Genomic DNA, 18071 nt, shown 5'->3' with positions numbered 1-18071 from the left:
ATCTAGCATAGAAATTGACAAGCAATGGTATTTAAAGCTCACAACTAAATGTCATTCATGTGAGGGTGGTTACCTGACAGGCCTGGAAGGGTCAGTTTCCCTTGTTGTTTTAATCCCCAAGGTTGTGATTTAGACCTGTAGGTTGGTCAAATGATGACTGTAGAATGAAATTGCAGTAGATGTATTAAATCTGTCAAGATTATTTTGATATTCTTAATTGAAAATTAAGTATAATTAAGTGTGGTTTTCCTTTTTTTATTTGTTTTTAAAGATTTCTTGAACTTTTTGAAAAAATACAGCATATTGGTGCTGGTGGTTTTGGGAATGTTTTCAAGGCAACATCGAAGTGTGATAAGACAACCTATGCAATCAAACGAGTTGAATACACAGAGTATGTACTGAATGTTTACTTCTGTCTTCTAGGACAACTTTAATCAAGACTTTATTACTTTATTTTCTCTCTTTAACAATACTAGAAGCATTTAGGTGATTTTTATTATTAATGATCTGTCATTTCTATTGAACTGTTTTCTTTATTTCCAAGTGAAGCTGAAAGTGGTCCTGAACCTTTGTTAATTTTTGCATGTAATGGGTTAATTTTTCCTGGAGCTGTAAAAATGTAGGTATGTTAAGTTCTCTTTTCCCTGAACACAGTAGTGCTCTGGTTGCTAATATTGCAAAATGTGTTTGGAGAAAACCTGATGATTATTAAAACATTGAAAGCAGTCCTGTTACTTTTGACAGGCTACATGGAAAATTTTCATATCAGTAATGTAAAATAACTATAATTATGGAAAATAGAAAAAAATCCAAGTAATAAATTTTGTAGTGGGAAAATGCTTTATACCTGACCCACGTAGTCATTACACTCATGCTGTGTTGCTTATCTTTTATAAATCTCAACAGAGAAAGATGATCTTAATTTTTTTTTAAAAAGTAATTTTCTCTTACCTAGTGGAGTATTTTATCAGTGATTGAAAACATTAATTTCTTTTAGGTTATCTATTGAAAAGGTTTTTAATTGTTGGAGATACTTGTCCCTTGAATTGTGTAATATGTACATTTCCTTTTGGATTCTTGTCTTGTTTGCAAATACATGTTATTTTCATTGGCATTGCTATCCTGAGAACTATACTGAGAACCTTCTACTGATTCTTCAAGTAATGACTGCTGCGTTGCTGGCAGGTTTGCAGCTACCTGCTTTTTCAGCTTTTTTTGAGTGGGGATTTAATTCCTAATGGGATTAAACCAGTTTTTGCACTTCGAATAACTGAGCAGATGGAAGACAACCCATCAGATTTGTAACTTTAGTTTGGCCTGTGAACGTATATGAAGGCGAATAATATGCTTTGTTTCGAAATTAATCTAAAACTATCTGTATCCTGCTACTTGATACCCTGTCTTTTATTTAACTTTGTGTTACATTGTAATAGGGAAATGCCTTTTTTTTTAAATTCTTTCCCCCCTCCTGATAGGAAAGTGGAGCGTGAAGCACGAGGGCTGGCAAGACTTTCACATGAGAACATAGTGCGCTATCATTGCAGCTGGAGAGGGTACGACCGTATCAAGGGCTCAGGCCCAAGGTAACTACAAAATAATAGTTTGCATTCACAAACTTTCTTCACAGCTGTAGTGAACTTCATGCTATTCATAATTGGTTATCAATTATTTTAAAAATATAAACGCACACATGTGCAATCATACTGCTAGAGAAAGGGCACAGTATTTCCAGCAGCAGGTTGTGTGTCATTAAGTATATTTACATCTTCTTTTCCTTGATTAGTAAGGTACATTATATAATTTTATATTTCACTCCTCTCTTGATATATGGAACATAATGAATTTACAGAGGAGAGTAAGAATGCAGAACTCAAAATGTGGAGCAAGAATTAACAACAGAAAAAATTGTCTGTCACTTGGGTACCAAATTCCTGATCAGAAGTTTCCTTTTTATAATAAGTACTGGTCAGCCAGTAGCTATCATAGATTTAATTATTTCCCTAAGTTAGTATTTTAACCATGATGCTTGAAACAGCGATTTTGATTGTTTAGGAAAGGAATACAAAATGAAATGCTCTTGAATTTAGAGGTAGCCTTTTGACACTGAGACTTCTGGTAAACCAGTGGTGAGAGTTTTACTTCTAAGTTAAACTATTAACTTTTCCAAGATTTTGTGGTAAGCTTTTTTTACTAGCTGTGAATTCATACTCTTCACATGGGCTGCCATACTTACTTAGAGCCATAAAATATTAATGGATTCAAAATTATGGTTGGTGTGATACCTCTCCATTATTTTGCTCATTAAGTGAGCAGTAAAATGGCAGAAAAAAGTATGTCAAAACAGAACTATTAATACCTTGGATCCTCATACCTTGGAGCCTCAATATAATGTATATATTTTACATTAAACAGTTACGGAGTAAAAGAACAAAAAGTCCCCAAAGCCAAGAACCCAGACTGGAATTTGTGACCTCAAGCCTGCAGAGTCCCAAGCCATTTAATGCTTGTTCTTTAAGTGTTTTGAGCAGCTTTATCCAAGGGCACTCATCACACAGCATATGTAGGGAAAAACCAGTGCATGCTTCTCTTTGTATTTTCCTTCCTCTCACCATCTCCAGCCTCAGCCTATCTTATGGGCTTCTCTGGAATGTGTGAGGCTGCCAGATGAATATATTTCATTGAATATTGTATTGAATATATTTCATCTAGATTTCTAGTCCTCAGAAGGGTTCCTGTGACTAGCAGAGCAATTACCTGCTTGACAGGACAGAGCTGGAAAGAACATGACCATTCTGGGCAGGATAGGAAGGCTGATCACTTCAGCAGAAACATGTCAGGGTCTTCCACCAGGTCCTACAAGGTGGAGCCAAGGACAATGGTATTTCTTCCTAGATAGGACATACTTCTAGGTATGAGGGAAATGGAACTTGGGCATTCAGAAAACCACCAGTGTGAAACTAGAAAGCAACCAAAACTTCAGAAATATTCCAGGAATATGTAGCAACTGAGCAGAGATTCTTTGAGTTGCAGTCCTTTTTATTTAATGCAAATTGCTGTAGGATTTTTCTTAAAATTAAGGGACTTGCAGACTGTGTTTTAGGTAACTCCAAAAAATAATTGTTAGCAAAAAGGGCTCTTGAAGATGACTTGGGGGGAATTGTATCTTGTCAATTTCAATATTGTATGTAATTTTCTTTTGAAGCCAGAATTCAGACCAAGAAATTTACTGTCTTTTCATCCAAATGGAATTCTGTGAACAAGGGACATTGGAAGACTGGGTTATAAAAAATAGCAAAGACCGAAAGTATCATGAAATGGCACAAAACAAATTTTTACAAATAGCGAAAGGAGTGCAATGTATTCATTCTGAAGAGTTAATTCATCGAGACCTCAAGGTATGTAGCATAGGTAAATAAAGAAAAAAACCCCAAAAAGTTAAAGGCAGTATACTTACTGAAATTGCAGAGAATGTTAAATTGTTTATAGTCTTGGCTTACTCTGTTATGTACCCTCGTGTGCTTCTTTGGTTATTGCTAGTGACTGATTCTCTTTCAGCAGTTGGCTGAACCTCATCCCAAAATCAGATGAACTTGGAAGATCTCAGAATACAATAGTTCAAAGAATCAGTAGTCATTAGCTAACAGGCATTTTCAGTGTGTTACTGGGTCACAAGTCTGCCTATTGGAAAAAGCAAAGTTGAGTCTAGAAAGTGGCTCTTGCCATTTTGTAAAGGGGTAGTTTATCTATCCTAATAAGTGCTGTGTTGGAAAACAACATCCTCTAGTTACTTTTCTATGCATACAAATGTTTGAGTGCTACAGTTTTGGATAAACTTTCAGTCTCTAGATATGCAGAGTCATAAGATGATTTTATTTCAGTATAAAGATTCTAAGGGACAAAGCCTTAATGGCTTCAGGATGGAAGCTATAATGTTGCTTACAGAGTTTTAAATCATTCATTTAGTGAAAAAAATCATTAGTGTGGTGGCATTCCTAGGGTTAAGTTAACTTCCCTGCCTGACCACTCAGGAGCCACTCTGGCAAATTCCCACCACCAGAGACCTTCACAGCTGGGACTGAAGTCCCTTTACAGCAGGCAGCTCCAGTGTACCCACAAGTGCCTCACTTGATCCCCCTACACACCCTGGCCATATTTGATGCTCAACATGGGGTTCAAACCCTTGACCCTGAGATTAGGAGTCTCATGCTCTACAAGCTGAGGTAGGGATGAGGCTGTGGTCGATCAGGAGTTCTGTTCTCCCATTTAATGCTCCTACTGTATCCATGTGCTGCTTGCTCACTTCCCCTTCCCCTGTGGCAGGCTAGGATACAGTTAATCCCAGTAGGTGGTACAGTGCTGTGTTTTGGGTTCAGTATTATAAGTAATGCTGATAACACACTGATGTTTTGGTTGCTACTAGGTAGTGTTTATTTTAAGTCAAAATACTATTTTTTTACATGGAAGAGGGGCTGATCTGGGCTCAGGAAGGGGATCTGGCATCAGTCAGTGGGTGGTGAGCAATTGTACTGTGCATAACTTGTTTTTCCTTGTTTTGGTTTTTAAAAGCCTTTTATTATCGTTATTATTTACATTATTATTGAATTTTTCTTTTGCTTCTATTACTAAACTGTTTTTAATACAGCTTACAAGTTTACTTTTGGTTCTCCCTCCCATTACACTGCATGGTGCTTAGTTGCCAACTTGTGTTAAGCCATGACACTGTCAAATTTAAAAAGGGGAAGTTTAATGTGAACATGATACTCTGAGATACATGTAGTAAGCCTTAACTCTGCATTTCATTTAGTACACATGATCCTTCTGTGCCTAGGAGAAACTCTGATTAGAGTGGAATTCCATGTAAGACTAAATGCTTTGCCTAAGTGTATCAAGTTCTGTGTAGGATTGAAGAGTGAAAAGCCCTTTGGGATATAGACTGTAATATGCACAATGTATTTGAAGAGCCGTTAAAACATGGCAGGGCTATGACTGAGCTAGTGGAAAAAAAGATGCAATTACTGCAGAAGGTACTACTTAAATCAAGTTTTAAAAACACAAACTAAATTTTAAGTTTTCCCTTTTTCTGCACCATCAGTTTGTTAATGCTACTTTCTGAACAATCATCAGATTTTAAGGGAAACACTTCTGTGGCTGATTATGCTTGGTGTGGTGATAAACCTTGGTCGTTTGGTAATTTTTTTTTCTTTTTATTTATATATATGAAAATAGCCTCAGAATATATTCATATCACATGATAATAAAATAAAAATAGGCGACTTTGGTCTTGTGACTTCTGTGGCATTTGAGACTCTGACTGAGAACAGAGGAACGAGATCGTATATGGCACCAGAACAGGTAATTGTCCTGCTGTATTAGTGTCTCTGTAATTAGATGTGCATTATAAACTCAGCATTGGATGTTCTCAATCCTAATCTCAAGAATAAATCAAGTTGCCTATAGTTCCCTGGTATGACTGTATGAGAGAATAACTGTACTGTGGAGAAAGCTTTATCACAAGTGTGGTAAAGATTTTTGCCCTGTGTGAACATAGAGTCTCACACTGCATGCTGTAAGGAATGCTCGTGTAAAACCAGGCTGCCAGACATATATTTAAATTTGAATTTAGGGCTCCTGTTAATTGCATCATTTGAGCTTCTCTCTTTGTTTCATTATTTGTCACAGGGCAATATTGGCATGCTTTATCTGTATAGGTATGTAGAAGTCTTAATTTCAGGGTGTTTAGTGTGACATAATAGTAACTATTTAACAGGTCTGAGGCAGAAAGGGTTAACAACTTAGAAGGATATTGAGTCAGGCCAGTCCTGTAGCCTTGGGGTAGAAATTTCTGCTGACTTCAAATTTTGCTTTTAGGAAGTGCTGTTCTCCAGTTGGATTTGATACTTGTATTGTTCTGTTCTAATCTTTCTAGATTGGGACCAAATACGGAAGGGAAGTAGATATTTATGCTTTGGGATTAATTTGGTTTGAAATTCTTTCGGCAATCACTGCTCATGAAAAAAGTAAGGTATGTAATCTTTAAATTTAAAAACTCCCACTGTTGTTGTTTTGCCTTGCTTCTGGTATCACTTATTGATAGCTAGAGATCACTTATTGATATCTGGTATTGATAGCTGGTACCACTTATTGATAGTTCTAGAAGGAATATCTTAAACTTGAGTAATATCTCTATTTATATCTTTTTCCTTAATTCATTTCCATAAAGCCTGTAAATCCTCATACCTCAGTTGAAATGTCATAACTGAGGGAAATACTACAGTTTATTCCACTTCTGTCCTACTACATATACACCAAAGCCCAAGCATGTTAAAGGATCATGTCATGCAAAAAAGGATGTCAAGTTTCTTATAAATTTTTTCTTGAATCAGAAATTTAAAGGGAATGTTTTTCTAATTTTAGAAAACAAAAATTATGGATGGGTGAGTTTTGTCTCTGCCATGTTCTTGTCTTCACTGTACAGTGGAGAAAGAAGAGTTTCTACCAAATCAAAACCCTTGCAGTTTTCCAAGATGAAAACAAAAGTGATTTGGAACATGTTACTTTAAGTGAAACAGATATTATTTCAAAAAGAAAGCCCATGTTACTTAAGCTTTTTTTTAAAAGGTATCCTGTATGTGCGTTGAGCTTTTTATGTGCAAACCTGCATATTGGTAGGACAGTGATGTAGCTGCTGGGTATCTTGTCCAAAGTAATTGTGGTTGGATTCAGCTTTTGAACAGCCAGATCCTTTTGCCAGTATGAGAAGATCATACCAGTGTGTCTGTTCAACTTGGCTCTCTCCAGCCACCTTGCAGTACTTCCTCAGATCTTCTGCTCCTGCTCACAGTTGACTGCAAATGCATGTGCAGTTCCATGGTGTTTACAGTTGGAAAAGCACCATTTCCTCAAACTATAAAAATCTTGTGCTCTGCAGGCAGGTGGGAAGGTTATGTGGATAGAAAGTCCTAAGATGGTCTTCAGCTGCTCCATTAGGTCAGAAAGAATTTCACTTAATGGAACATGACAAACTCTAGTGTTGCCAAGCCCTGCTGTAAAAACATCATGTAAAAGCAAAGTTGATTATTCTGTGCTGAGTTACTGGTTCAGTTATTGATCCCCAGCAGGTAAGGTCACAGGCCTGAAGCTACTGCTAAAGAGAAGGGAAAAAACTCCAAGTTCATGGGAGCTGTTGTTTTACTGGATAGCAGTTGTAAAGGGCTTGCTATGCCAGGCTTATGAGGATAGCTGATGATTCAGGATACACAGCTAAGTCCAAGAACATGACTGTCATCTTCAGGCAGACATTACACTAGTTAACAGCAAATGAATTAAGCAGACTGCCCTTTTTACCCAGAAAGCCACTTGCAGGATCACAGAATGGGTGAAGTTGGAAGGGGCCACTGTAGGTCATCTAGTGCAGCCTACCTCTTCAAGCAGGGTTCCCTAGAGCACACTACTTGGGCTTGTGTCCAGTGTATCTCCAGTCAGGGAGACTCCACAAGTTCTCTGGACAGTCAGTTCCAGTGCTCAGTCACCCACACAGTAAAGTTCTTCCTCATGTTCAGGTGGAGCTTCCTGTGCATCAGTTCCTGCCCATTGCCTCCTGTGCTACTGCTTGGCACCACGGAGCAGAGCCTGGCTCCATCCTCCTGGCACCTCCCTTCAGTGCTCACAGCCATTGATGAGGTCCCCTCTCAGGGCCTCTCTCCAGGCTGAACAGGCCCAGCTCCCTCAGCCTTTCCTCATTAGAGAGATGCTCCAGAGCCTCAATCATCTTTGTTACCCTCACTGGAGCCACTTCAGGGGCTCCATGTCTCTCCTGTCCTGAGGGGCCAGGACTGGACTCAGCACTGCAGATGTGCCTCAGCAGGGCTGGGCAGAGGGGCAGGATCAGCTCCCTTGAGCTGCTGGCACTGCCCTTCCTAATGAACCCCAGGATTCCCTTGGCCTTCTTGGCCACAAGGGCTCACTGCTGGCTCATGGATGGCTTGTTGCTCACCAGGACCCCCAGGTCCTTTTCCACAGAGCTGCTTTCCAGCAGGTCAGCCACCAGCCGGTGTTACTGCCCAGGGTTATTTCTCCCCAGGTGTGGACTCTGCATTTCCTGTTGTGGAATCTCACAAGGTTCCTCCCTGTCCATCTCTCCAGCCTGTTGAAGTCCTTCCCAAGGCCTGCACAGCCCTCTGGGGCATTGGCCACTCCTCCCAGCTTTGTGTCATCAGTGAACCTGCTGAGGAGGCATCTGCCCCTTCATCCAGGTCATCGATGAACAAGTTAAACAGTACTAGGCTCAGTATTGAAGCTAGGAGGACACCACTGGTGACAGGCCTCCTACTCGACCCTGTCCTGCTGAGTGTGACCCTCTGGGACCTGCTGTTCAGCCAGTTCTCAGTCCACCTCACCATCCATTTGTCCAGCCTGCTCTTCCTGAGCTTGCCTATCAGGATGTTGTGAGAGACACTGTCACAGAGAAAATAAATTAACTAAAAGCCAGTTCTAAAGCACGTAATGGCAAATCTTTTTTTAGTTGCTTTGAAGTCCATGTAGCATTTTATGCAATGACATAGAAATAAATGTGTGGTACTGGATATGATAAAAAGGAGGAAGCACACCTGCTTGGCTTGGAAACAGAAATTCAGTTGTCTTGCTTTTTTCTTTTCTTTCAATGTCATTAGACAATATAAATCCATTACTTTTAAATTAAGGAAAGAAAGATAATGGTTCTGAAATAGAGGAAGATTGAAACAATTGTTGTGTGTGAAGCTTTTAAGTTTAGAAATGGAAAATAATTGATGAAAAGGCCATAAAACCAAACCAAAGCACAACTAAATGAAAAAAGCCCCAACTTTCACTGTTTACAGTCACCTTTTGAAGCCTTACATTTCCTATAGATTTGTGTTTTCCTAACTACTTCAGTAAACTATATGGGTTATAAGGTGGAGATACAAAACATAACAAATGAAAGCATACCAAAACTATTCTGTTTTATGTATTTCAGGTATGGTCTTCTGCTAGGGAAGGTGAACTTCCAGAGTACTTCAAAAATCAATTTCCAGCAGAGGTATGGGATTTTAATATATTTTTGGTACTGTATTAATAAAAAAAAAAAACAAAAACAAAAAAAAAACACCAAACCAAAAAAACCAAACTATTGACATTTAATTTTTTTTTTCAGGCATCCATAATCAAAAAGATGCTTTCAAGAGATCCTTCTGGAAGAATCACTATATCTCATCTACTTGACCTTCTTAATTCTGTTGATAAAGAGAAGGCACTTAGAAATTATTCTTATTGAATGTCCCTTCACACTGTGTCAAATCCAGAGTTTGATGAATTTATTACAATTGGTGAAATGACAACAGATGTTGGAAGCAACAGCAAGACTTGGGGTGTGTCTTTTCCTTGGCCACTTCACCATTTATATCTGCCAGCTGCAACCAGGACAGGGCAAGTCTGCAAGAAATCACACAGTTTTTACCTGGAAACATAGGTTGTGGATGAGCTGGACTGTTTCGCACAATAAGTACCTGCTCCTTTTCCCCTTTGAGATCGTGTTGATGTGCTAAAGTGCTAACTGGGTTGTGCTAAATCCCTGCATGTGCTGCACCCATTAGCCCTTAAGGTTATCTATTGCTTTCCATGGAAGAGCTGCTGTCTGGTGGTATGTGACTCAAACCTTTCTGATTTGTTCAGTGATACTGTTAATAATTATTGGAATGCTCCATTAGTACCAAGGCTAGTTTTGGCAGAAAAGGAAATAGGTGCACATTATTCTTCACTGAATTTCAGTACTATAAGTTTTCTTATCTCTCCACAGCTGCTGATGACCTAGCACCTTCAATGCTCTAGAATTTAAACTTGTAAAATGAGGATTTCTTTAAATGTTAAACATTCAGCTTCTAGGAAATCTAATTTAGAACAAAGCTCAATTTTGGAAAACTTTAGGTTTTTATGGTGTCTTTTTTGGAAAGGAACATTCAAGGTGCTATTAATATAGGACAATTCTCTTCATTATAGGAAAATTGCCTCAGTGGTAACCATTTGAAATCCTTGGCTGAAAGAGCACTTTAAACATTCCCATGCTTCTAGGTTTTAGTCCATTATTGTAATACTGAGGCATGCCTAATCCTGAATAACTGTACTCTGGTGTGCTCACTGACAGCCCCACAAAAGGGAACAGCAGGTTCTCTGCCACTCTTCATTTGTGAAAAGAGAGGCACATTTGTGAAAAGATAGGGGCTTGTCTTTGAGCTCTATCTTGTCAAACTGTTCATTGATGTGGGGTCAATGTAACTCCATAAGGGCAAATGAGCAGAGATTTCTAAGCAAAAAAATAGGTAATATGTGAAGTACTGTATGCTTTTTCTAATATGTTAAATGGGTTAAAAGTGGGTGACTGCTCTAAAAGAAATAGTACAGTGTTTATATTCTGAGGGAAATTACTGATGTTCTGGTGCAAGTATTTGTTGCTAAGTAAGAATGTGATTGTATAATTTTTAAGGCCTTACACTGCTTTCTTTTTTTCTCTTTATCATGAATGACATATATAGAATCATAGAATGGTTTGGGTTGGAAGGGACCTTAAAGATCATCCAGTTTCAACACCCCCTACCCTAGGCAGGGACACTTTCCAGTCAATGACATTACTCAAGGCCTTGTTTGAACACTGCCAGCAACAGGGTATCCACAGCTTCTCTAGGAAACCTGTTCAGTGCTTCATAATCTTCATAGTAAAGAATTTCTTCCCGGTATCTTATCTCAGCCTTTCACTTTGAAGCCATTCCTCCTTGTCCTGTCACTACATGCCCTTGGAAAAAGTCCCCTTCCAGCTCTTTTGGCAGCCCCTTTTAGGTACTGAAAGGCTGCTCTAAGCTCTCTGCAGAGCCTTCTCTTTTCCAGGCTGAACAATTCCAGCTCAAGCAACTTCATTTGCCAGTTCCCTCAGGACCAGTGGATGCATGTCAGCAGGTCCCATGGACTTGTGCACCTCTAGGTTCTTCAGATTTTCTTGAATCTAATTTTCTCCTTGACATCCCTGGCCAGATTGAATTCCTTCAGGGCTTTATGCTTTCCTAACCTTATCCTTGACTGGCATACATAAAGTATTTCACTATGCTAAACTAATTAGTATTTCTTTGCAGTGGTCAAGATCTGTGAGAAATTATATATCCTTACAGACAGAATACTACTATTGCTGCTTTCTCTTCTCTTTAATCTATTGGTTATATAAAAATAAACATATAAAATATGTTTAATCTATATAAATAAATTTGATCTATATAAATATATAATTGTTTTATCTATATAAAATTAACACATAGTTGGATTTGATGATCTTAAAGGTCTGTTCCAACCTAAACAATTCTATGAAACTATTCATAATATGAAAATGGACAATCTCTTGGCTGAATTTCCTTTACAGTTTTTGGACAGAGCAAAGTAGTATCATTACTTTCTTCCTGTTAAGTAATACTGTACCAGTGTGTAACAGTAGTTTGCACCAGGAGTTTTTGATATTTTCCGTGCATAGTATTTGTATATTTCATCATTAACTTTTTATAAATGGCTAGTTATAGTACCGACTGCTGTTACATAAAATACATTTTAATAGATCTTTTATTTTTAGGTAAAAAAAATGAAAACCCACCATCATGATCTAATTCTATTTAATTATGGAAAATATTCATCTTTATATACAACAGAATATTGGTTCAAGTAATATCACTGTCATGTTTCACAAGTTTTTTTTTTTCCCATCAAGTTTAAGATAGTAAGCAAAACCAGTCTGGTATTTAGGCATCTCTGTAAAGATGAAAAAACCTGGTTTAACACATTATGCAATAAAGTGATTGGCCAATAATTATGCCTTTACTCATACTTGAATTTTATTACCAGTTGGACAGTGCATAGACAATGATGTGAGAGACTGAACCTACCTCTCAATTATATAAGTTCAATTACAAATACCAACTTTTAATTCCTATTAAATTGTGCATCAAACAGAAAACATGAATTTAGCTTGTCAACTTAAACTCTTCTTCTGCATACTTTGGTATGAATTCTTGAGTATGGCATAGCTCCAAGCCTTTTAAAAAATACTATGAATTATACGTACTTATCTAGGGCTTCTTCATTTAGATTGGCTTTAGTCATGATCTGCAGCACTGTCTCCAGGACAGTTTGAAGATAAATCTTCAGAGTCTACAGGATAAGCAGGAAAAAAGTGAGTAATTGCAGCTCAGGGAAGGAAAAAATGGTTGCTAGAAGTATTTCTAGAATCCATGTAGAACAGATTAAATAGAATTCAAGGTTTACAAGTTAGTAACTCTCAAATTTGTTTTAAAACAAATTTAAAAACAAAAACAAATTCTACACTTTGGTGTTGTGAAAGTGGATGGTGTTCTAATTGTTTCAGAAACACCTGCCAACTTCTGCAACTTTTTATGGTATTGGTTTTAATATCTGAATTATGTTTTCTCAAAACTAATTAAATTTTAATATAAATTCAAATAAATTTCAGTATGGTTTGCTGTGTTTTGTTGTGTGTGGGTTTTTTTTTTTTTGTTTGCTTTCAGTTTTTCTGCATATAAACCTAAAACTTGCCTAGCAATCACAATAACAATATGTAAAAGCTTTGTGCAAAAACCAGCAGCCTGGAAGGTAAATTTGCTATGTAGATTTGGAAGCTGCAGAGAAAAGAGAAAAAAGAGAAAAAGAGAAAAACCAAGGCTATATTCTACAGCTGGAGTCTAGCTGCATAGGCAAAGTAAAGCACCTACAAAAGCTTGGCTCATTCTCACCTTCATAGGTTGTTCCACACCAAATACAATAGAAGTGCTCCTCTCTCAAATAGGCCGTCAGGATGTGCAGCTTTTCTGATACCTAGAGATAAGTACAGCTCTGTGATGACCTGGGCCTCACATGACATAAACCATTTTGAGCTACTGGCTTGCTAAAACCAAGTGTTTAACCTAATGCTGTACACATTACAATACTGGAGCTCAGTAGGACATGAAGTTTCCCACATTTGTAGAAGAGTGCACAGGAATTCATGATCTCTGGAAAGTTAATTCTTCTTTCCAGCTAAAAACCTGCACTGATCAGAGAGCTAAAAATATTACTTAGCTCCCTGATTTCATGTATATGGTATCTTCTGGGGATTTTTTCATATCTAATCTCTGCCAATTGAACACATAAGGCTAACAACAGCTGTGTAACCTAGTTCTTAAAAATATGTATTTCCAATGTCCATCTTGAGATAATCTGTGAAGCATTTTCAGAAATTAGTGACTCTAAACTTCCAACCAAAATTAAAACTCAAAAGCAAGTATCTGTGATTTTGTGTATCTTGGCTAAGGCAAAAAATAATTAAAATTTAATTTCTAGGCTAATTTTTTCAAAGATCAGCCTCAAAACACATGAGCAATATATCCCTGGTTTAATATGTTATAATTTAGCATGTAACTGCTATGAAAGTCAGTGCTCTGGGCTTGCAGAGAGACCCTTTACTAGAGTGTGGGAAACATGTATGTATATATACACACTGTTTCAAGGAATATTAAATTTAATTTTGAATTGAGCAATTAATTCCGTTGAAGAGCTTAAACTTACACTTAAGTCTGAGCTTGTGCATTCATCTTCTTCATCTTCCTCATCCTTTTTGTTTTCCTCTTCAGGTTCTATCCAAAACCAAGTCTCCTTGGGAACATCAATATCCTTAAATAACAAGGGATTTAAATGGAAATTATCTTTGTACGTTTTCTTGTAAAATGCTGGATAAAACTAATTTCTAGGAAGTGAGCTGTTAGCCTTTAAAACTTGCACGTGTAGTATAACCAAAAATTGCTAAAGCTGCAGGTATGTACAGCAGTCCACAAGACTTTTTTAAACTTTTTCACTTTTTTTTTTTTAACAATGCCAATGCTAACATCTAGTTCTGTTTCATCTATGTTTGGTATGTGCAAGGCTACACAGCAATGTAATCTCACACCAAGCCTGTGAGCAGATACCCTTGTTTATCAGTTGAAGATATGCCCCAAGTTATGTTATCAAGAGATCACACAGTGCTTCATAATTCACCTCAGGTAAAGTTAAAGGAAGCAAAGTAAACAAGGACAATCTAAGCCTAATTTAGCTGACTTCATTTGAAGCAAACTAAGTAATATTGAATAATCTCAGCAAAAATTATGAGGTGGTATTAACCTCCACCTGGTTAACAGAGGGGGGCAAAAGAACCCTTTAAGTTTTCCAGTGGCAAAAATTCATAGTGGTTCACTACTATTACCCATGTTATTCCTTGCAGGTGGAAGATACTTAGTTTTGTTTAGCTTTTTTTGTTTGCTTTTAATGCTACTTTGGTGAATTTGCTGACTCCCTCAATGATGATCCCCATTCTTGGAGGTACTAAAGATCTGCCTGGTCCTGGACAACCTGCTTTAAGTGACTCTGCTTGAGGAGAAAGGCTGAACACAATGACTTCCAAAGTCCATTCCCAATGTCAATCACTGCAGATGATGTTGCTCCCTCACTTGAAGCAAACAGCACCATTATATAGGAAGGCCTGATACTGGCTACTGGAAGATATGCAAACAGCTCAGAAGTAAGCACAAAAATCCAGAAGCAAAACCACAGGTCCTCATTAAGTTACCATGAGGTTGTTGTGTACCTTCAACTATCTTAATGGTACAGACATAGACTTTGAAATATTTTAAGAGGACTGAAGTGTTGCCAAACACCAAGACTTAAGCTAGTCACCCCACAGTTTCAGAGAACTTCCAAGAACTGAACCACTACATTGCAGCCTGTATCTCTAACCTCTTAATTTTTCCTTCCAACCCTCCAGAAAATCCCCCAGGTCTCACTTTTTGCATATCTAGTTGCTGGCAGGCCCTCTGGCTTTTTCGCAGGTCCCCTTCCATCTTACGTTCTTCTTGTTTGGTTTTGAATCTTATTCTGTTAAGGACAAGCAGAAATAAATAAGCAGGCAGCCACACAGTGACAGATGCATTACAAAACCCCAAAATCTAAGATTCTATTCCTACTAATTTTCTCAGAACAACACTGAAGTTTAAGAAGTCATTCTGACATTATTTCTGTGGGAGCACACTTGTATTTCTTGGGAATTACACCTTCAAGATACCTTTTCTGACCACACTACACTCTTTCTTCATTAGGTTTTCCTAAGACATAAAAAACTGGTCCACTAAACATCTGCAACAGATAGAGCCTTTCCTCAGTTTCTCCACATATTACAAGAAGATCAGGAGAAAACCAAAACATTACAATCTTTAAAAATGTACCCTGACTTTTAAAACCATTATACCAACAGTGCTCAGGAATATCTGTGGATTTTATATTTCAAAATATGTTTCTCCAATTAAAAGAGCTGCACATGACTTGAGAAAAGTTAGTATCTATGCTGTTTGCCTTATTAACAATTACACAACTAAAAGGTGCAGCACATGCTTTTAGCATTACAGTGTTCATCTGCTTTTGCTTTAGAACTGAGAAACAATTACGCTGTATTGTAACTCTCCACCTTCATTCAAAACATTCAAAAATACTAGCACATTAAAAGAATAGCCAAATGTGGGATCTCAGGATTTGAGTCCCGGGATGCAGGGCCCCCGAGACCACCCTTGGGGGGCCCGGGAGTCCTGGAATGTTGCCAGAAGTGTCTGGTGGCAGGACTTTGACCCTACACGGGAGACGACACCTTTATGAAGATAAGAGGGCCTCACCGGGGTGAAGGGTGGAAAGATTAGCTAATTAGAGGGTGAGAAACAGGGTTTAGGATTTATGTACAGGGGGGTTTAGAGGAGTAAGATGGAGGAATTGGGGTGTGTCCTGCCCTCCTTCTTCTTCCTCCTCTCCTCCATCTTCTTTGGCCACGGTGGCACCTTTGGATTGGTTATTACTAAGAGTACACCGAGTTATAAGAATAGATGGTATTGGGGAAAAATGATAAATATTGTATACGTAACTAGGGGTATAAAGATACGTGGCGGTCCGTGGGACGGCACAGTGTGCCCATGGCTGACTGCTGTGCGGATCTTTGTTAGGCTGAAAGAACATCTTTTAGATAAACAATTAATAAACATAAAACCAGAAAGAAGAACTGAAGCCTCTTCTCGTCCTTCGACACGCGGGCTGCCCCAAGGCCACCCCCGGGCCTTCCAGGCCCCTCAAACAGCCGAGATAAACCGGACAGCCAAACACCAGCAAAAGAATTGCTATTTAGACATTCCTTGGAATATCAGTTGTATGACTTTACCTGAACTGATCTGCAGCTTGTTCATTTGCTTGTTTTTTCATATGGAGTTTTTGTCTATAGTTTTCCAGTTTTTCTTCAGCTTTTCTCTTTTTTAATTCCTCATGACCAAGCCCACTTCTACCTATGTAAGTTTAAAAGATGAATGTAAGCAGTTGAGAAGCTCTGATATATAACTAAATAAATAAATCAGAAAGCACCACAAACCTGTTTTTATGTTCAGAGGAATAGGTTCAACAATGCCTTCTCCTGTGAGAGAAAAAAAAAAGTCAATTTAAAAACCAGAGATTTTTCAAACAATGATTTGTGCAGTATATTCAAGTAGGCATTTGCCATTATTGTGATCTTTTTGCTTGGAAGCTGAAAGTTTCCCAATCAATATATATTTAGTGCACTACAAATGACACAGCTGTACTGGAAAGTCCCTCTCTTTCTTGGCTTGTCTGCTGGAATCCTATGTACTTTTTTTTGACAGGACCAAAGTGAAAGAAAAGGCATTGACGTGACAGGTGCAAGATGCCTGTGATGAAGACTGCTTTGTTACTGCCTTCTGGAGCCTTTTCATTCTGCAATCTCACAACAATGATGAAGAATAAAAAGAGTCTGTCTGGGCCAGTTCATTGTGGTTGTCTGCCAGAGATGCTGAACTGGCACAGCAGTTATTAATTCCTTGTTTTACTGATTTTACTTCATCCATTAAGGCTTCATAAGGGCAGGCCAGTGTGCACTGTTTCTTTTTCAAAATCCATCTATAAATTTCAAGAGGGTCTGATGGTTTTTTTGAACACTATTAGCTTTGCAAAACCCACATCCTTAATGCAATTCCTGTAGGTATGAAGGTACACAAGTGCACTTACTGAGCTGAAAGTGCTGCTTGTCCCCTGCATCCCTCAACAGTCTGTATTATTTTTACTTCAGTTGTAGGGATTTGCTCTCATATTTTGTTCTGTCATGGCACCTTCACAGTTCTGTAATGCTATGGCTCTCCAAGAGGCACTTACTGACCTGTCAACAAATGAAGTGACAGCTGCAGTCTGTAAAATATTAAGGTATAACTGAATACAGACATACACTTCCAGAGAGCGACAAACTTACCACTTTTGCCAAGGGCCTGGCCGCTCTTGTAGCCCATCTTCTGGAGCAAAGCAAAGCCTTTGTTCTCGTTGCCCAATGCACTTTTCAGTACCAAGTCACGTCTCTCTTTTTCTTCTTCTTTTATTCTTTTTTGTCTGTTCTTCTCATTGGCTTCTTTTTGCTTTTCTTCTTTCTGAATAGCTTCCTTCACCCGCCTCACCATGGGCAAGCCTGGCCTGACATCCTGTCTGCGGGTTAGTAATTCCAGCAAATATTAGCGTGTGTTTTCCTTTTTCAACAGGTTTACAATCACTTAAGAGGGGTGAAAAAAAAAGACCTGCCTACTTACTTAAGAAATAAATCAGACATATAGTCTTCCTCTTCATCTCCCTCCATGCTTAGCACGCCTCTATGCCGACGCCTCGCCTATGGACACCGTCAGTGCGCGTCACCGAGCATTTTATTTCTCTGTGCGTCCCCTGCGAAGTGGGGGACGGCGGGGCCGAGTGACGAAAACACCCGAACCCGCCGGGCCGGGGTACCCGCGCCCAAGCCCAAGCCCACAGCGCGTCTGCCGGGGCTCCGCTACGACCACCACGGGCGGCCGCGACGCCGCTCCACGCCCGGGAGCCCCCGCGAGCTGCAGCCGAGCGCCAGGAGCAGGGACAGCGGCGGAAGCAGCTCAGGAACCGCGCACCCACCGGGCCCGACCCGGCCCGGCCGCTCCGCGGCG

The 18071-nt window shown here is 38.8% G+C and overlaps 2 protein-coding genes across 8 annotated transcripts in view; one reads left to right on the top strand and one right to left on the bottom strand.

Moving 5' to 3' along the window:
* Positions 1–11592, top strand: part of EIF2AK2 (eukaryotic translation initiation factor 2 alpha kinase 2) — a 24760-nt gene extending 13168 nt beyond the window's left edge. For all 4 annotated transcript variants that reach the window (XM_074537303.1, XM_074537304.1, XM_074537302.1 and 1 more), the window contains 7 exons: positions 272–391; positions 1476–1583; positions 3203–3395; positions 5227–5352; positions 5927–6022; positions 8993–9055; positions 9170–11592. In XM_074537303.1, coding sequence (XP_074393404.1) covers positions 272–391; positions 1476–1583; positions 3203–3395; positions 5227–5352; positions 5927–6022; positions 8993–9055; positions 9170–9289 — 826 coding nt within the window. In that variant the 3' untranslated portion in view covers positions 9290–11592. The remainder of the gene's footprint in view (positions 1–271; positions 392–1475; positions 1584–3202; positions 3396–5226; positions 5353–5926; positions 6023–8992; positions 9056–9169) is intronic.
* Positions 298–18071, bottom strand: GPATCH11 (G-patch domain containing 11). 4 transcript variants are annotated; one of them, XM_005486524.4, is made up of 9 exons: positions 17688–18070; positions 17360–17586; positions 16472–16513; positions 16268–16388; positions 14856–14946; positions 13606–13710; positions 12795–12876; positions 12110–12195; positions 298–3250 (listed from the first exon to the last, which is right to left on the bottom strand). In XM_005486524.4, exons 1-8 carry the CDS (start codon positions 17732–17734, stop codon positions 12140–12142), a joined length of 771 nt encoding a protein of 256 aa, XP_005486581.1. In that variant the 5' UTR covers positions 17735–18070; the 3' UTR covers positions 298–3250; positions 12110–12139. The 4 variants fall into 4 exon arrangements, with proteins under 4 accessions (XP_005486581.1, XP_005486580.1, XP_005486579.1 ...); XM_005486523.4 differs by lacking the exon at positions 298–3250 and adding an exon at positions 9136–9447 and having other exon boundaries at positions 17688–18069; XM_005486522.4 differs by lacking the exon at positions 298–3250 and having other exon boundaries at positions 11855–12195; positions 17688–18069.

The sequence above is a fragment of the Zonotrichia albicollis genome, chromosome 3 (assembly GCF_047830755.1).
Source record: "Zonotrichia albicollis isolate bZonAlb1 chromosome 3, bZonAlb1.hap1, whole genome shotgun sequence".
In the NCBI taxonomy this organism is placed as follows: domain Eukaryota; kingdom Metazoa; phylum Chordata; class Aves; order Passeriformes; family Passerellidae; genus Zonotrichia; species Zonotrichia albicollis.
This window is presented reverse-complemented; position numbering and strand designations above follow the sequence as displayed.

What these genes read in the sequence shown, in the direction of transcription:
- GPATCH11 (XM_005486524.4), bottom strand. Translation starts at nt 17,734, where the DNA reads ATGGAGGGAGATGAAGAGGAAGACTATATGTCTGATTTATTTCTTAA. An exon ending in ATGTCTGATTTATTTCTTAA is followed by an intron (nt 17,587 to 17,687) that starts GTAAGTAGGCAG and finishes ACTAACCCGCAG; the next exon opens with ACAGGATGTCAGGCCAGGCT. An exon ending in GCACAAGCTCAGACTTAAGT is followed by an intron (nt 12,877 to 13,605) that starts GTAAGTTTAAGC and finishes ACTTATCTCTAG; the next exon opens with GTATCAGAAAAGCTGCACAT.